This window comes from Patagioenas fasciata, assembly GCF_037038585.1.
Source record: "Patagioenas fasciata isolate bPatFas1 chromosome 19 unlocalized genomic scaffold, bPatFas1.hap1 SUPER_19_unloc_2, whole genome shotgun sequence".
NCBI classification, from domain to species: domain Eukaryota; kingdom Metazoa; phylum Chordata; class Aves; order Columbiformes; family Columbidae; genus Patagioenas; species Patagioenas fasciata.
In genome coordinates this window covers 195796-214618 of record NW_027288508.1, presented here as the reverse complement: position 1 = coordinate 214618, position 18823 = coordinate 195796, and the positions used below count along the sequence as shown (strand labels likewise).

The following is an 18823-nucleotide window of genomic DNA, read 5'->3' as shown; positions in this document are numbered from 1 at the left end:
ACATCTGTGTGACATTTTATTCACAGAAACAGCCCCTCCCACCCCCAAATTCACGCACAGTTTCCCTTCTCACTGAATTACCCAGACTGCAATCTGATTTGCTCAAATCTTGTTTGCCAAAGGGTGAAAGTTGTACTTTCTTGTACTTCCATATGGTGCCTCAGCTTGTCCTACGCTTTCTCCAGCCCCCGCCTTGGGCAAGCGCAGGAACACTACAGGAGAAACAGGACTATGATTTCTGCAAGTGACTTCTCGCTACATTTTATATCCATCTTGAAGGCTGCAAAAGACCTGATTTACAGAGTAGCAACGACTGCAGGTTTCTGTCTCTCAGTGATCCAGACTCTCTTCCAGTGCAAAGAAAGGTGATCCTGTGTGCGGCACGTCAAGATAAAGCAAAGTGGGTGTCTGAAGTCACTGGCATCATATGGAAGAAATCCCGTTTCTGCCTACTAGAGCAGGAGGGGAAGCAGGTAGGTAACTCAGGGGCAGGTGTTTGCATGGCACCTATCTACATAAGTCTTCATATATACATATATATATCCATATATTCCTTAGCTGCTTAGATTCACCTAAGAAGAGGCAAGCCATTCTTGTTGACCGTTGGCCAACCTCACGCGTGGTGCCATGAGAAAGGCACAGCTGTTTAGAGTGTAAATGGCAGTAGGAATTACTCCTATGGAGGCAAAGTCAGGATGCCCAAAAATCAGGGCTTTTCAGGAAAAAATATCCCACAGAGGTCTGACAAATGGGCCCGATCTCTCGTAGCGCGGTTAAGCCTGCCTGGGCTCTGCCAGCATCGCTGACACCCGCTGCGTGGAGTCCCCACAGAGCACGGGCAGGGTGAGGGTGCCCAACAGCCAGCAGTTTCGAACTTCCTTCCCTCCTGCCACACAGCCGCTCTCAGGCCCCTGTGACACGCTTTATGCCAACCCAGGGGTCCGCAGAGGAGCTTTCGGAGGTGTCCCCATCCCACCTCGGCTCCAGCCTGCCTTTCCTGCCAGGGGCTGTGGAACAAAAGGGTCGGGAGCCCCAGCAGAGCTTTGGCAGAGTCCAGCTGCCCGCCATGGCTTTCCTCTCCCCAGGCACGGCTCCTGCCTGGGGTGCCATTGTCCCTGTGGCACACGGTGGTTCCTGCACAGCTCTGGGCGCCCCGCAGTGCCCTGGTTGGGCGAGCCCCCGGATGCTTTCCCCTGCAGCTCAGCTCCCCAGGGTGCCCAGGCTCTTCCTCCTCCTCCTCTTCCTCCTCCTCCTCCTCCTCCTCCCGCTCCTGTCCGGGATGTGCAGCTGCGGCAGGCTCCGTGCCAGGGACGCGGGGTGCAGGGGCACAAAGAGCAGGGCCGCAGCCGAGCCGGTACAGCAGAGCCTTGGGGAGGGCTGCCCTTGGAGCAGGGCTGAGGCTGAGGCTCCAGCCCTCTTCCCTGCAGTGGCCTTTCCCTGCGCCACTGCCCAGCGCAGCTTCCACAGCCGCCAAGGAAACACCCACAGTGTCAGACCCAGCGGTTTGCAGGTGGGGCTTTACTGAACAGAAGGGAGAGCTGGTGTCAGCAGCCTGGCTGGCCGGCACTGGCGCTCGTCACGCCGGAGGAGGCTCTTGCTGGACGTGTCTCTCGCGAGCCTCAGCGCCTGAGACGGTCTCCTGGCACTGGCCGACGTGGAGTAGATCTGTTCTCCAGAACTGAGGAGTTGAATACAAAGCTCTGTAGTCTTGTATGCACAGAGAGGTGCAGAGCAACAAGTCTGGTCAGGACACATGTGGTGGGATCTGCTGCTGTCTGGAGAGAGCAGGTCCAGGTCCCTGGGATGCAGTCCCACCCTGCTGCTCTCCGTGCCCCCAGGGCTGTCAGGAAAACACCCTCTTTGCCCAGCTCTGGCCTGAAGCTGGCCCACACCCCCTTTTTCAGAGGCGAGCACTCCAAAAGGCAAACACTCAACTGGGAATGCTCTTTCCCCAGTTGTTTTTCACTGCCTGCGGTACCTGGGCCTCCCATTGCTCTGGCTCTTTTTTCCAGGCCTTTGGCGGTGCCACTGCTGCGCTTCTGCTCTATCTTGCTGCACAAGGACTCCCAGAGCTTGCGTGTTTCCTCCTCCGTGCACACGCGGGGCTGCGCCTGCAGGACCACGGCAATGCAGCAGCAGGCAGTGTTAGTGTCCCTGGCAAGGGCTGGGGGGATTTCAGCGCTCCCCCTCCCTCCTGCCCCTTCTTTTCAGCCTCTCCATCAGCCCTGCTTTGCTCACGGTCCTGACTGCAGAGCCTTTCTGCAACGACCCCTGAGCCAAGGGAGCGCGGGGCTGAAAGCAACCCGGCTGCTTGCTGTCCCAGACCAGCCTGGCCGCACCGTTGCGCCGTCGCCATTACAAACGCCACCACATCAAGCCTTGGGGACGTACCGGTCCTGCCCTCCTCTTCCCCGCCTTGGCAGGGGGTGCAGCTTGGGGTGCAGCTTCCCGCAGGTGTTGGCTGCTGCCTGCCTCTTTCCCCGACCGTTCCCACCGCAGCACTGCCAGCTCGCTGCAGACACACAGCGGGAAGAGGTGGTGTGAGCACAGGAGAGCGCTCCAGCCGGGCTCCCAGCTGGGCGCCAGCCGCGGCCGCAGGAGCGGCTCTGCCGAGAGGCCGGTGCCAGGAGAAGCGGCTCTCTCCCGCGGGGCTGCGGGGAGCAGGAGGAAGGGACTGCGGGAGAGGAAGCACTGCCCGTGTCCGGAGAGATTTACCACTGGAGCTTGTCCTGCAGATCCAGCTGCTCATCCCTCTCCCCTCTTCTCTTGCGGGCCACCTGCCCCAGGATGCAGGTCACCACCTCCCGCAGGGCCCGGTCTGTCCGTGGGGAAAGGCTCCTGCAACAGCAAGGACAAAGTCTCCCTGACTCTGCAGCTGGGACCGTCCTGCCTCTTCCCACACTCAGCCCCACACCTGCTTTGGCCCCTGCCGTGGGGTCTAACCCAGCCCGTTCCCGTGGCTGCAGAAATCCCGGGGCGTCCTGTGCAGCCCCGTGGCTCAGGGTTTGGCTCCCCGTACCCACCACCACCGGCTCACGCCCCACCGCCCCCGGGGCTCGGCTGGAGCGGGCACACTCGTACCGCTTCTGGGGGACGCTGTTGTCCTCAGGGACGCTGGGGGGCTCTTCTCCGGCCTCTTCCCAGCCCTCCATGTTCATCTCCAGCAGGTCACAGCTGGACTCGTCTGACTCCACGCTGCTCGAGGAGCTGTCTGAGGAGCACTCGGGGGAGCTGGATTCCTGCACAGGAGGAGACTCTCATACAACAGCCCTGCACCCGGAGGGTGCTGCTTCCCAGCACGCAGACCCCAGAACACTTCTGAATGGACCACACGGGACGGGGAGAGCCGGGAGAAGGAGCTCAGCAGGCCCTGGGGTGACCTCTGAGTGTCACCAGGGTTTCACTGCAACTCTGTGTCCCCCTTCTTGCTCAGGAAGGGCAGCATCACCCGCCCGGTTCTGCTGCAGCAAGGCTGCTATGACGGCTTGGGTGCCAGGGTACTTTGCAGTCTCAGCCGCCCCGCGGGAGAAAGTGCTCTTTTTCTGCAGGAATCCCAAGTACCTGGCTCCTCTGCATCTCCTTTGGCTTTTCTCCATTTCCTTCCACATTGGGCATCTCCTCTTCTGCCTCGGCCTCTGCCAGCTCTGTTTCCTTCTCTTCCTGTTCTTCCAGGTATTTCTGGATATACGGTGGAAGCTGCTCCTCCTTCTTCTCCCATTTATTCTGGGGGACAAACAAAATGCAATAGCAGGCAGCATTAGCCTTCCCTGCCACGGCTGAGCTGTTTTCCTTCCTTCCTCCCTCCCTTCCTTCCTTCCTCCCTTCCTCCCTCCCTTCCTTCCTTCCTTCCTTCCTTCCTTCCCTCCCTCCCTCCCTCCCTCCCTTCTCTTCTGCCTTGCTGTCCACGCTGGTTTGCTCCCAGGTTCCCGCAGGCTCCACCGAGGAGCCCGTCTGGAATGACCAGGGAGATAAGCCACCACCGGGCTACAAACCAGCCGGCAGCTGGCGAGCCCAGACAAGCCCTGCAGTCACCTGGCCGACAGAAACGGCCTCAAGTGAGGGCTCTGGGGGTGTTTCCAGGCTACTGGAAGTGACAAGTATATTCTCAACTGACAGTGACCCGCCTCCCTTCAAGCAAACACCAAAGCAACTGGTCAGTGGTCCCGTGAACACCCAGTGAAGAATCTTGTGAGCACTGGCACGTGTGGAGCAACGCTGCTCTACAGTCCAGTAGGATGTGCTCCTGCAGCATCCGGTGTCGGGTACCTTTTCTCTCCTCTCAATGGCTCTGGCTATGAAGTCCACTTCTCTGGGTGCAAGCAGAGGCGGTAGCTTTCCTTTCTCCTCCTTTTCCTTCAAGCAGCTCCTCTGGATGACCGGTAGCTGCCTGCAAAGACACAACAGGGCGTGTTGGCAGGAGCGCAGGAGGAGCTGGTTCTGCATCCTGTGCTTCCAGGTGGCGCACCTGCTTCTGCAGCAGAACGTGCTCTGCTCACATCCTTGTGATCAAGTCCCCAGACACAGAGAAGACCCCAAGCTGTCAGCCTCGGATGGGCCCAACAGCCCCCCTGCAACTCAGGATGCCCAGGTCTCGGCCCTCTCTTGCTGGAGCAACCAGAGGAACAGGGTCCTGTGCCCGGAGATAGCGCTACGCCCTGTACGGGCAGGTTGGGCGCTGGGGACACAGTGTCAAAGGGAGGAGGACACGACCCCACGAGAAGAGCCATCCTGCCACTGGGCTCTCCGTAAGACAGGCGTCAGCGTAGAAGAGGCTCCTGGTTGCTCAGGGCAATCCTCTGCAGTAACTAACTGCAGAACTCTGTTCTCAGCAAACAGAAAGGCCAGGCTCATTTCAACCTGAAGGGAAAGCCAAAATGACCTTCTGCTCCTGGAACGAGCCTTTGCACTTGGCTACTCAAGAGTTCTGCACATCGGAAGGGAAGAAAGAAATAGTGGTGCCAGCAGAGTCTGCCAAGAAGCTACAAGACACTGCCATGAGCAAGAAACCATGAGTTAGTGGGACGTGGGAAAAGCGCACTTGGGGTGTTTCCAGGAGAAACGTCTCGCTCCCACAGAGCCCGGAGCAGGGGGTCACGCTCACCCATTTATGCGAGTGTCTCACCTGGCGCGAGGCTCACTCCCCTCAGCTTTCTGACCCTGCTCCGGCTTCACAGTCGGTGCAGGTAACCGATTTGGAGGAAGCCTGGTTCGACGGAGGAGGCGCTTCTCGGCAGCATCCTCTAGAAAGGGGAAAGGAGACGGTTCTTCAGAACAGCATCTCGGTGTTGTTCTGGGAACCGGGTGCCACTTGTGTGCCAGTTCCAAGGAGAGTGACGTGCGGGTCTGCTCAGGGCTGTGGTAACACTGGGGAAGGTGGTCCTTTTCATCCCTTTGGGGGAAAGCCATGTTTCCTGGGAGGTCTTAGGCCTTTTCTGACACTGTTTTTCTGGTCCAGCTCCTCGTGCCTACAGTGCACTATTATTCCCTGGGGTTCCCTGGGGAAAACTATCTGGATGGCTTTCTCTCATCCTTGTGCTGAAACAGGGGGTTCCCTGGCAGAGCCGGTGGTCTCCGGGAGTCATTCTGGGAAGGGGAATCATTTTGCTCAAGGGAACCCAGCTCTGGGATTTCTGCATTGGTCCTGTGTACACACATTTGCTGCTGGAGCAGGTTCACACCACAGGCATTGCCTCTGAGACATCTGAGCACATGATGGAAAGAAGCAGGCTTAGAGCTTTGCACTGTTTGCAGCCCAAGCAGGGAGTGGAGGCCACTGGAAAGGTGTCCTTCAGCAGTCCAAGAGGCCCTTTGTGGTGCAGGACTGTCCTGAGACCTTGTCCCATGATGGGGCACCGGAGCATTACCATGATGGGTCCAGAGAGTCACAGGAGGAGCCTCTCCCTCTTCCAGGCCTCCTGGGGTAACCTCAGTTCTGATCCCCTCCATGTGCCGTGGAAGGAAACCCTGCAGCCCCCTGCCAGCAACCCACTGGTCCCCGACCTTTCTTTCCACTGCCATCACCTTTTCCCTGCACACGTCCCGTCAGGTCTATCAGCGTTGGCATCTTAGGCACGGTCTCAAGTTGGCACCTGAAGAGCAAGAAGGTACCAGGCTGAAGAAAGGACACCACATTGTTTCCCAAGGCAGCCCAACCCGGAGGGCTGCAGTAGAAACTCCAGTGCCGGGAGGGCTAGGTGAGACCCCGTCAGCCTGTGCCCGCTTTTTTCCATCCTTCCCGTGAGAATGGTCGTCCTCCCACAAAACCCCCTTGCTGCTTCTGGGGAAATGATCCTGCTCACAGTGCACATGGAGAGCAGAATATTATCTAGTGCTCTGATTTTCTAACACCCTTTTGAATTCTGATCTTGCCCTCCAAGTTCCTGTAGAGCCTTGCAGATTAACGTTTCCGGACCTAAGAGCAGTCTCTCCCACAGAGGAAAGAAAAGGAGCAGGAGAAACGTAGTGGGAAATGTTGCCTAAATGCGTCTCTAGCTCCACAGTAGGACAGATGCATAAGCCGTGCCACTGTCCCACGTTCCTCCAAGTGAAGTCAAACATACCATGGCAGGACGATAACACGTCCAGAGGAGGTCTGGGAAGCAGCGGTGTCATGGCGTGAGATGACTGAGTCCCTCATCTCCGGCATCTGCAACGAGGACAGAGACGGATGACGGGAGGAGCGGACACTGGGAAGGGCCGGCTGCTCGCTCCGCCTCAGCCCAGCGCCAGCAAAGAGCCAGAGCCGCCCAAGGGCTCTGGGCTCAGCAAGCCTTGCTCTGCCTGTGCCTCTGCTCCCGGCCCCCAGAGTGGGGCACGCAGCGCTCCCCGCCATCAACGCCGGCCTTTTCTCGCAAAGTGCAGCTCCTCTGGGGGTGGCTCTTGCAAAGCCAGGCCATTGCACGCCAGGGAGGTGCTCTGCAGAGAGCCTGCTGTGCTCTAGAGCTCCAGGAGCCCAGGTGACTGAACAAGGCATGGTCGGCCAGGGGAAAGCAGCCCCCAGAAAGCATTTCAGAAGCAGCAGGAGTGGGGCTGGGAAAGTGAAAATCCTACCTCGAGAAGAGCTTGCAGCATCTTGCCAGTGCCATTCAGCCTTTCCAAAAAGTGTAAGTAAAATCTCTTTTTTATCTCTTTTCCCTCGGCAATCAGCATGCCCACGTCCCTCCAGATGATGGCAACGTTCTTCCTGTTCTCTAGGTAGGCATGGAAAAGGTGCGTGGTCCTTTCCATGTAGAGCTGCACGGTGCCCTCAGAGACAGCGTTCTCTGAGGCTATCTCAGCATACGGCAGTTGTTCGAAATCTTGATGGCCTGAAAGACAAGAGAAGAGGAACACATGAGCTTGCAGACCTGCTGGGCAGGCTACAATCAAAGGTCTGCAGCCTCCAGGCCCTCAGGCAACACTTTGGTACTGGGCTGTCTGGCTGGGCCAGCGCCTCTGAGGAGACGCTCGGCTTGTCCCTTCCTCTTAAAGTGGACAGTGAGGTGCGGAGCAGACAGCTGTGGCTTCTCTGATACAGAAAGGGAAACAAAGAGTCTTAGGCACTTGGTGGGAAGAAGAGTGACTGCGGGACAAAGTGGGGAGATAGGCACCAGGTCCCAGGGCAAGCTGGAGGGTACCAGCCCACACTCGGTGCTGTCTTTGTCTTTAGAGAGAAACGCACCCCAAACACAGCCCCAAGCTCTGGGTGCTCCCCAGGGTCCCACAACAGCTGCCCCAAAGGCAGTAGTGACTAGAAGGCGCAGGTGTCGCCGTCACTGGCTTTTGGAAGGAACCGTCTTACCCCCCTGGGTTTCCCCTGCTTTTCCCCTGTGCAAGGAGGCTGAGGGAGCTGGGAAGAGCCCTGGCATTTGCCTGGAGGAGGTCTAGTGCAGCGGAAAGGGGGAGCAAGAGTTGAAGCATCACAGAACCAGAAGACACCACACCAAGGAAGCTGTGAGGGAACCTGTTGTTGAAGCAGGACAAAGAGAGTGCGCTCTTAGCTGTATTGTCCTCTGGTGATTCTTTAAAACAAACAGCTAGGCAGGGTCCTTTCACAGCTGGCTGGTTTTGTCGAGTGAAGCTCTTGGCAGGACCGCGGTGGGTGGCTGGTACTCCCCTCAGTCACCTCTGGGGAGCAGAGCACCCCTCCCCACCCTGCTCAAGGGCCAGCGCCGCTTTCACGCTGCTTACCAGGGAAGTCTTTGCAACCATAGCGGAGCTCATAGTCCTGCACAACAGCCTTGTCAGGTCGAAACACGGGTCTCTCCACGATCACCAGATCCTGCTCGCTGAGGGCTACTCGCTTTCTGACAACCGCAAAAGTCCCGATTCCGGGAATGCGGACAGCCTGGAACAGAGGAGATGGCGGATGGGAAGAAGTCTTGGAGGGGCAGACGGGTGACTTGTCAGAGGAGGCTGATGGTGTTTAGTGCCCTGCCCTGGCCTGAGGCACAAAGGAGCAAGATGGGCTCCTTGGGAGAACACAAACAGGGGCTGCGCTTTTCCCTCTCACCCCCCTTCAGCTACGAAGAACCAAATAGGTGAGGGAAAGCTGACAAACACCCTCTGGCTCAATCAGATAGAAGGCAGGGGGTTCCCACACTTGGAATAAATCCAGATGTGTCCCAGGCTTCCAGGTTTTCACATGCAACTCTGACGGGGGGACCTTCTTGTACATCTGAATGGACAGAGAAGGTGTCCATGTCACTGTGTGCATTGCAGTGTCGTGCTGGGGCGTTGCTCCTGCTTTCAACGCAGGGGAAGAACAGCTGCACCCCATGGCAAAGGGCTGTCAGGACTTGATCAGCGTTCATCAGGGTGTGAGGGGAGAAGGAGGTAAGGCCCACCTGGTGGAGAGCCAGCTGCAGGCTGAGGTGATACGATGTGCTGGCCCAAATCTTAGCGAGCTCTGGAAAAACAAGGGAAAGACCTGTCATGCTCTGAGGCAGCAAGCTCAAGACCATTCGGCCCACTCCTGTCCAAGGAGCGATGCATCTTTCACTCAGGCATTTCAGGTGGTCTCTCTCCAGCCCGGCAAGAACCAAAGGACACCTCATGCTGCCTCCAAGGGGCTCCTTTCCTTGCAGGTGCAGCTCTCCAGGGTGTGACCCACTCCCACGGGAAGCCGGCAGTGCTTTGCCATGCCCGCGGGGGCACGGGGCTGTGCTCCACGCGGCTCTCGGAGGCTCAGGGCAGGCCCTGGTGTCTCCCCAGCAGGGGCCAGTTTTGCCGGGTCACATCTCTGAACACACAGAGCCCACGTGGCCCACGAGCACCTTCAGCTCTTCCATTCAGACATGAGCTCAGCGTGGGTAATGCCCAGCGCCAGGCAAGGGCAGCCCTTTGGGGTCAGGGGTTTCTGCCTGGGCTGCCCCAGGAAGGCAGGGGCCACGTCAGGAAGGGAACCAGGAGCCCTGGCTGCCACATCAGCCCCTCAGCCCTTTGGGATGGTCAAGCAGGTCCCTCCTTGCAGTCACCACTCCTGAGCAACCACCCCCCACAGTCCTCGGGTTTCCATCCTGATTTCAGAGATGTCCTTGACCCAGACACACATGTGAAATTGGGCCTGAAGGCCTTACCATAACGCTCGAGCTTCTCAATAGTTGGGCTCAGGTGAGGCTGCAAGAAGAGCTGTCTTGCCATCTTAGTTCCACTGCTGCTTCAAGTCAACAACAGCAGCAAGTGGCTGGACAATGGCTTTACTGCTTCTCCTTGTCCTCCTCCTTCTCCTCCTCCTTCTTCTCCTTCTTCTCCTCCTTCTCCTCCTTCTTTTTCTCTTCTCCTCCTCCTTCTTTTTCTCTTCTCCTCCTCCTTCTTTTTCTCTTCTCCTCCTCCTCCTCCTCCTCCTTCTCCTTCTCCTCCTCCTCCTCCTTCTCCTTCTCCTCCTCCTCCTCCTTCTCCACCTTTCACACTCCTTGGTGCTGTCGTGCTCCCTCTCTCCACCTTCTCCTCCTCACTGCAGAGCAGCTACTCCAGAGCAGAGCGGTGGCGAGAGCAGCTCTCAGCACTTGGAGTCGACTCGGCCTCACCGGGGTGAGTGGGGCAGATGCTGGTCACGACAGGGAAAGGGGGACTGTCACCACTGTGACGTCTGGCTGTCCCACTGTGACCTCGGACCGTGTCACAGAGGGGCTGCACACACCTGCCCCCCAGGCCCTGCCAGGGGCTCTGCAGTGGGCAGGGGTTTCTGGGAGCTGCCCCCACCCCACTGTCTCCTGAGCGGGAGGGGTTTCCCCAGGCCGCCCCTGCCATGTCCCCACATGGGGACACAGGGCTGCAAGCGCCGATGGGCTTCCTTCTACCCTTCCCCGCTTCTTCCTGCCTCTCTCACCCAACGTGTCTGCAGCGGGGAGCGCGGCTGCCCTGCCACAGTAGGGGCGTGCAGAGAAGACGTGAAGCTTCTAGACCGCCCACAGTCAGATCTGACACGGATATAAACGGGGTCCCGTTGAATGGCTGTTTGTGGTCTTCTCGGAGCTGCGGGTCTGTCTGCCTGAAGCCTCCCCTTAGGCAGGATCGCCACCTAAAGTAGCCTCCCGGGATTGGGTCAGCCTCGTCGCCTCGCTGGGGTGAGCGATAACTTACTAGGTAGAACTGAGCTATTTCCTCACCAGATCAGCGAGTGTATTAAATAATTCCTCGCCGCTTGGGCAGGTGTTTTCCTCATTATAAACCCGTGGATTTTCTTGAATAATTCCTTGCCAGATTCAGGCAAGCGTATATCCGTAATATAATTTCTCACTAAACACGTGGGTGTATTTTTCCTGGGGTTAGAGACTGTAATAGACTTAACGATATATTTGTTAATCAAACTGGTCTAAATGGATATGTTATCAGTGGCTGTGAAACCTGAGCATATAATATTAGTACATGCTGCCATTAAACAATGCAACCTGTATGTAGTCTTTGTAGAAAAAAACTGTTCCACAGATATGTGTAAAAGCCTAATTTAGCGTACCCTGCAGAACATTCGGGAAGAGGCTGACAGAGAGAAGGGCTCAGGGTCATTAGGAGACGGGAGTGCCGAGGCGCCAGTGAGCCGCTGGGTGCCCGCGGCCAGTGTGGGGGATGTTTGGAGGCTTCAGGGGCACCCCACAACCGGTGTGGGGGTGCAGAGAAGCTTCTAGAATGCCTAGAGTCAGGTCTGATCAGCCTATAAAAAACGGGACTCTCGTCGAGACTCCGCCCATTGTCGCGGGTCTCTCGGAGCACGAGCGAGATGCTGCCGCCGAGAGCCCTCCTCCCCGGGATGGAGACTCCGCTTGCCTTGCCGCCACGGGTGTGAGTAAAACGGCTCGCAGGATTGCGAGTATATTTATACTTTCCGTGCACATTTGCACCTGTAACTTCCCGTGCTTAATATAAGCATGTATAAAATTATTTGCTCGCATAAGCGCGAGTGTATTTATACTTTCCGTGCACATATGCACGAGTAACCTTCTGTGCACATTGGCACACGTATAAAATTATTTCCTCGCATAATCGCGAGTGTATTTTCCTCCCGTGCTTCCATATAAGCACGTGTAGTATTCCGTGCACATTTGCACGTGTAAGTAAATTAACCCTCGCAGGATTGCGAGTGTATTATAAATTTACCCTCGCGGAATCGCGAGCGTACACTTTCCGTACTCACTACGAGTACCTATATCCCTTTAAGAATAATCCCGCACCGTGTTCAGGCAAGCGTGTACTCCTCTGGGCCTCAGGGGCGGTTCCGGCATTGTTTTGGGTGAAGCCACGTGCATGCACACTGTGGACCTCCTGTTGTACTAGTTGCTGCCCCTTCATAATTTTCCTCAACTGATACCCGAACCTATATTTAAGTCACTTTTGGAGTTCTAAAACCCTGTTTCTCACCGGTTTAATAAAAGTTGTTTTGGACCCTCTTGTCCCTTAAACTAATCTCGGGGTGCATTCCGTGACACGCTGGCTTTCTTCTTGCTTTGGATCAGCAGCTGCCCCTCCCTCTTGATGTCTTCCCGGGTGGGGACGTGCTCGTCATCTTCGTCATCAGATTTAGAGGATTCTGGAGGAGGGAACAGAGAGAAACGGGCTGGGGAGGGTCTGCAGGGCCACTTCTGCTGTGCCCATGTCACCAGGGAGAGCCAGCACGTTTTGGAGGGCTGGTGACATCACAGGGAGCTTTCCTGCCAAGCCCTGGCTCTTCCTGCCCAGCATCCCAGGCTGACCTGCAGGGCCTGGCAGTGCCGCTGCTGTGGCCCATCCCCAGCTGCTGGGGCTTCCCAGAAAGGTCTGGAGCCACGCGGTGCTGGATGCAGCTCCAGCTTCATTCAAAACAGGTCGCAAGCTCAGAAACTCAGTGGCTCCTCCAAGAGTATCCAATGGGAAGAGGCCACAGACAGACCCCAGCACTGGTTGTTCTTCACAACCAGGTGATTTCGAAGACAAGGCTCTCCCTCCTTGCCCCACAGCATCTTTTCTTGTTCCTTCTGTGGTTCGATGCTCACCACCCCGCCAGCTGCCTTCATGCTCCCACATCCCCACCTAAAAGCACCACCCATGCTCAAAGCCTTGGAGACAGCCCCAAGGTCTGGAGAGAACTCATGGGCTGGGCTCTGCTGGGACAGGGAGAGACAGGCGAGGATGGTCAGAAATCCCAACAGGCAGGGGCAGGGACAGTCGCCGTGGGACACGTCCCCGCTAAGCTCTCCTACCGTCATCGCTGCTGTCTCTCTCCTCAAAGGAAACCACCACGTTCCGAGGATCACTCGACATTTTCTTCTCCAGAAAATCCCTGGCCTTCACAAAAATCTGTGAAAGACACCCTGGGTTAATTGTTGAAGGGGAGGTGGGTGTTACAACCCAAGGGATGCCCTTGATGATCCCCTGGGAACAGCACCCTGCAGTGCCCACTGCCACCTGGAGCTGAGCTGCTCCATGGGGCCACCGCCATTCTCCTCACTTGGGATGGGCCATCAGGAGGAGCCTCCTGGCGCGGGTCCCCGAAGACCCCAGCAGGGATGGACACCCCACGTACCTCGCTGCTCTCGTCCAGGATCTTGCACTCAGGGGGCAGGTGGGCTGCCCGCTGCTCCAGGTACTGCCACTTCTGGGCCAGGTACTGGAGCTTCCCCTCCAGCCCCCGGGACAGGAGAGAATCATCCTGGAGACAGAGAGAACAACCTTGGTGGGCAAAATGAGCCACCTGGGGTGACGGTGGCTGCACCAAGTGTCACCGCGCTGTGTCACTGCGCCACCCAGCACTGGGGGGCTACCTGGCCGGCCACGGTGATGCCGTGCAGATGGAAGAGGAGGTGGTCGATTCTGTTCTCAATCTCAAAGAGGAGCTCCTCGTTCTTCAGCATCTGGGCTCGCAACCGGTCCCGCCCGGCCTCTTGCTCCTGCAGTTTCGCCCTCAGCTCCTTCTCCAGCATCCTGCAGCCAACCACAGCCACATGCATACAACTGCACAGGGGTGCAGAGACACCACAAATCCGTTGCAAAAGCTGCTCAGGTTGCAACCCACCCCCCCCTGCCATGAGCAGGGACATCTTCACCAGCTCAGGTTGCTCAGAGCCCCGTCCAGCCTGGCCTGGGATGTCTCCAGGGATGGTTCATCCACCACCTTTCTGGCCAACATGGGACAGGCTCTCACCACCCGAATCGTAACAAGTGATAGGACAAACAGAAATGGCCTCAAGTTGCGCCAAGGGACGTTGAGGTTGGATCTGGGGCACAGTTTCTTTCCCAAAGGGCTGTGGGGCATTGGAACAGGCTGCCCAGGGCAGTGCTGGAGTCACCATCCCTGGAGGGTTGGACAGACGGACATGAGGTTGTCAGGGACATGGGGCAGTGTCAGGGGTGGGTTGATGGTTGGACTCAATGATCCTGAGAGTCTTTTCCAACCAAAGCAAGTCTGTGATTCTATGACACGGCTGTCCCGAGGCCAGCAGCACCTGGTTTTGTTGGGGGCCTGGTGAAACATGAGCAAAGCCTTCTTCAGCTCCAGATCCCTCAGTTTTTTCTCCAGCTCCTCCTGCAGCTCTTCCTGCTCCTTGATGTACTTCTCCAGGGCCTCCAAGGATGACTCCTGTGCCAGGATCTTGCTGGGGATGTCCTAACCAGGGGACAGCACGAGAACTCAGCCCACAGTGCTCATGCAGGGTGCAGGAGCTGGCCCGTGGCCTCAGGGGGGTTTCTGCACCAGGGACCACCGCAGGCTCAAGGCGTGGAGAAACACAGCTCCATCCTTGCCCACACAAGAGGGGCTCTGGGGGGCTCCAGGCCCACAGGAGAGCTGAGAACCCCTCAAGAAAACAAAGCGAGCAGAGAGGTCTCGGCTCCCTGTGGCTACGAGCAGCCTCAGGTGTTTGGGGAGATGGCTTCTTCCGTTACCCAGAGGCGGGAGCACTGTACTGCAGCCTTGGCCGCCTCCATCGTCTCGCTTATCCCGGCCTCGTGGTCTCTTTGGGACTCGTCAGCCTCCAGTTCGGGGGCTGAGGCGGGAGAAAAGTGGCAGAGAGGGATGCCCGGAGCTGCCCCCGTGTCCCACCCCACTGCACCCCGCCAAGTACTCACCCACCAGTGGGTCCTGCTGGGTCGAGACGTCCACACTGGACTCGGACTTGACTGCCTGTAAGGACGTTCATGGTCACCCCCCGAGCTGCTGGCACCCTGGGGAGCTGGCCCTGCCACCCCCACCCATGGGGCTCGGTGCTGCTGCTTTCCCCTCAGCTCACCGCTGGCACTTTCTTTTCGCTCAGTTCCCTCAGCCACAGCCTCTCCATGGGAACCTTCTGGGTGTCCAGGGAGCGCTCCGCAAGGAACTCGGCTTCCCTCTTGGCCAGCTCCTCCTGGAGGGTATCAGAGAAGAGAGAAGTGGCTGCAGAAGCTGGGACCACAGAATCATGGAATCATTTGGGTTGGAAGAGCCCCTCAAGATCATCGAGTCCGACCGTCAACCCATCCCTGGCACTGCCTCATGTCCCTGAGAACCTCATCTCCCTCTGTCCAGCCCTCCAGGGATGGTGACTCCAGCACTGCCCCGGGGAGCCTGTTCCAATGCCCCACAGCCCTTTGGGGAAGAAATTGTTCCCCACATCCAACCTCAGCCTCCCCTGGTGCAATTTGAGGCCGTTTCCTCTGCTCCTGGCGCTTGTTCCTGGGGAGCAGAGTCCGACCCCCCTGGCTCCAAGCTCCTTTCAGGCAGTTCAGAGATCAGAAGGTCTCCCCTCAGCTCCTGTTCTCCAGCTGAACCCCCAGGTCCCTCAGCCGCTCCATCACACTTGTGCTACAGCCTTTTCCCCAGCTCTGTTCCCTTCTCTCAACTTGCTCCAGCACCTCAAGGGCTTTCTTGTTCTGAGGATGGACCTCTGTGAGCCAGCTGAGCTTCTGAGATGGCCAGTGTCATAAATGACCCCCCCGTGTAAATGGGCTGGGTAGGAAAGTGGGCAGGATGGAGGGCAGGGAGGGCTGGAGGGTGGAGAGTGCTGCTTTCACCATGGCTGTTGCTTTGGGCACGTTGTCCCCAGCCCCAGGGCATCCTGGCCCAAGAATGAGACGTGAGAGTAGCTCCAGAGGATCTAGGTGCCGTGGGCCAGCCCAGCTTAGTCTCTTTTGTTCTTCATTGCAGGAAGATCCACCAGCCTGGGTGCACGGTGCTGTCTGTGGGCTCTGGAGGGTGGCAGTGGGCCCCAGAGTGCCCTGGCTGATCTCACCTGGGCTATCTCAGCAGCTTTGCGGGCCTCCTCGGCCCTGGCCTCCATGTCCTTCAGCTCCATGTCGTCCAGCTCGGACTGCCTCCACATGCGCACCGCCTCCCTAGTCAGCTGGCTCACCTCCTGGGACACAGGGAACCACAGCGTGTCACCCGACTGAGCCCTGGGGGTCCCCACACTGTGACAGTGGATGGAATCACAGAATCCTAGAATAGCTGGGGTTGAAGGGACCTTCCCAGCTCCCCCAGTGCCACCCCTGCCATGAGCAGGGACGTCTTCACCAGCTCAGGTTGCTCAGAGCCCCGTCCAGCCTGGCCTGGGATGTCTCCAGGGATGGTTCCTCCACCACCTCTCTGGGCAACCCGGGCCAGGCTCTCACCGCTTCATGGAGGGGAGCAGAAGAACCTCGCTGAGCCAGGAGGACGTCCCTCCAGCACAGTCCCTGGGGCACCTCGCTGCCTTTGCAGGGGGAGCGGGTGGGACGATGGCCCGCTGAGGAGGAGCTCACCTTCTGCAGGGCATCATACACCCGCTCGTACACGGTGCCCACTTTCTCTGCAGCGCGGAGTTTGGCGCGCCTCTTGTCAAGGTCGTTCTCCAGCTGGCGAATCATCTGGGGCAGAGATGGCGGGGACACATGGGCTGACACCACCTGCTGAACCCAGCACCTACGCAGGGGCTGCAGGGCTTGGGTTCAAGCCTCCCATGGGTGCAGCCACCCCAGGAAGAGGGGTCCTGGGTACCCGCTTTTGCTTCTTAGTCTCATCCGACTCCTCCTCCTGCAGCCGCAGCAGCTGCTGCTGCAGCTTGTCCCGGGTCTGGCAGCGCTGCCTCAGCTGGTAGTCCAGCATGTTGAGCGTGTTCGCCTGTTTGTAGATTGTGGCCCGGAGCTTCTCCCGGGCCTCCTGGATGGGCAAGCCGGAGGTCACCAAGCCGGAGGCAGCGCTTGCTGGGCACCCGCGGGAGAAGGGGGTCCTGCCTGGGAAACTCCCCCCACCGTAGAGCCGGGGACGCTGGGACGTTGCTCCAGGACACTGTCACTCCCTTGGAAGGATGGGGACTGGGAGAGCTTTGCTCTGGGGGGTGGGTGGGCTAAGGCAGAGGTGACATCAACACCTCAGGGCTGGGGGACTCTGCGTCAGACAGCCCAGGAGAGGCAAGCTGGAAGGGCCAGGAGCTCTGCTGGGGCAAGGGATCTGCTCCGGGAGCTAAAGGAGGACCTGCACGGATGCGTCCTGCGGTGGAAAGGGACCCGTGGGACACAGGTGAACACCCCGTGTCTCACCACACCAGCCCTGTGGGCTTGTCCTTGTGCCGGCACCGGCTCCCTCCACGGTGCACCCTGTTCCCAGTGTCCTTTGAGCCCCAGCCCCCGCACCAGCCCGTGCCCACCAGAGCCCGTTACCTCCACCGTCAGCCCGGCCAGATCGGGGGGCAAGTTGTGCGCCCTGAGGACCTCGGGGGCCAGGACGGGCTTGTGCTGCGGGCAGAGAGAACGTCCCCGTCAGCATGGGGACAGTCACGTCCTACTGCTGTCTGCTCCCGGAGAGGGCTGGCGGAGCAGGTGGCTCTGCAGGGCCAGCACCGGGCAGGGGGACGTGGCAGATGGGAGCTCCCGCTACCTTCCGGGCCATGGCCAGAGCCTGGGCATCCTCCTGCACGGCCTCACACAGGCGGGGGAGCCGCTCCCTGTTCCCACGGAGCTTTTTCTCGCAGGACTGCGTGAAAAACTGCCTCCCTTGCTCTGGGGGACACGAAGGCGCCGTTGGTGCGGGACAACGGGGGGAGCGAGAGCCCCAGCCCGTCCCCGCCAAGCCCAAGGGGCAGCACCTTGCACGGCGGTGGCGGCGCGCAGCTCCCGGGCGCGCCGGCTCAGCCGCGTCTTCTGGCCCCGCACGGAGGCAGTCGCGCCCCGGTCCCCCGGCCCCGCCGCAGCCATGGCCGCTCCACCGCCTGCCGGAGCCGCCGCCGGCACCGCCTGTGGAACCGGGTGCCCGTTGCCTGCGGAACCGTTGCCGCGGCAGCTCCAACGGCCACACGGCCGCTCACAGCCCCTTCCTCTCCACAGCTGCACGCGGCGGACTCATTCAGGAGCAATTCCTGAGCGCCCTGCGGCAGCCACAGGCAGGACAGCGAGCACAGCCCAGCTCTGCTGCCCGGCACCGCGGCTGCGGCAGCCGCAACCAGCCCAGGCGGGAGAGCCCTCCGAACCCCACCAGAAACGGGACCACTGCAGCCAAAACACGCGCACACGGACACACAACACAGCAGCGCTTGCCCGGGAGCTGCCAGCTTGCTCCAAGTGCCAGGAGGAGTCTGTCACTCCCTGGACATCCTCCTTCCCAAATTCCACTTCATTAGTCAGGACACGCTTGCGCAGGGAGTTCTTCAAACCCGCACACGCAAACCAGCCGCCAATACTGATCTTTATTTGGATGCTTACCACACATTCCTGCTGAAGGACAACTATGACAACAACTGCAAGCATGTACATTAATGTGTTGATAGATCAAATGAAGCTCCCCCTACCAGAGAAAACACTTAACATTTCATTTGCAGAAAAAACAGACTTGATAAGGAAATTGCCTTCCTAGCACCAAGCGCATGAATTGAGTTAGATGAAGTTTTTGTAACAGAAGCTCTTTGACCTGCAGCCGTCCTCTTGTGCTCTGCGTGTTGGGATGTAGAAAACAAACGGCGGGATTAGGAAATCGAGTATTACTGACACACCATCATCGGAGGCTCTTCCTCAGCGTCTCACTCGCACATTCATGAATCGAATGTTAGCGCTAATTGCCAGGGACAAGCTAAATATCAACGTTACCATCCTCAGCGCTTCACAAAGCACGCATGAAGAAATGGGCGTCTGAAAAGCATGGATTGTACACGCGAGGAATCTTACCGATCTGTCCGCGGAGAGATTTCCACACTGAGGCTGTGGCCACACAGCAAATAGAATCATTATGCCACTGAACTTTCCTAGGCAGCATTTAAACACCGCGGAAGATTAGCCTGGGGGCACGAGAAAGTGTTCAAGAATCTCCGTTGCAGTGGCCCTCAGCAAAACTCAGAGTCTATAGTGGCAAATACTTTGAAAATATTCCTAAAGAAACTTAACCCAGCCTTGCACGAGCTCCCGTAAATCGGCCGCTGCAGAAATCAGCTTC

General features: G+C 58.4%; 1 protein-coding gene and 1 pseudogene across 1 annotated transcript; both read right to left on the bottom strand.

The window, feature by feature from the left end:
• Positions 1 to 1501: 1501 nt before the first annotated feature.
• On the bottom strand, positions 1502 to 7187 carry LOC139826677 (uncharacterized). Its single transcript, XM_071803071.1, has 7 exons — positions 7051 to 7187; positions 6561 to 6646; positions 5123 to 5240; positions 4267 to 4387; positions 3562 to 3723; positions 3082 to 3239; positions 1502 to 2838 (listed from the first exon to the last, which is right to left on the bottom strand). Exons 2-7 carry the CDS (start codon positions 6610 to 6612, stop codon positions 2712 to 2714), a joined length of 738 nt encoding a protein of 245 aa, XP_071659172.1. The 5' UTR covers positions 6613 to 6646; positions 7051 to 7187; the 3' UTR covers positions 1502 to 2711.
• LOC136109842 (coiled-coil domain-containing protein 183-like) lies at positions 7171 to 18660 on the bottom strand (annotated as a pseudogene).
• Between the last annotated feature and the right edge of the window lie 163 nt (positions 18661 to 18823).

Coding starts and splice junctions, on each gene's coding strand:
- LOC139826677 (XM_071803071.1), bottom strand. CDS start 6,612: ATGACACCGCTGCTTCCCAGACCTCCTCTGGACGTGTTATCGTCCTGC. Junction 4,388..5,122: donor GGGAGTGAGCCTCGCGCCAG/GTGAGACACTCG, acceptor GTGTCTTTGCAG/GCAGCTACCGGTCATCCAGA. Junction 3,724..4,266: donor CCATTGAGAGGAGAGAAAAG/GTACCCGACACC, acceptor TTTGTCCCCCAG/AATAAATGGGAGAAGAAGGA.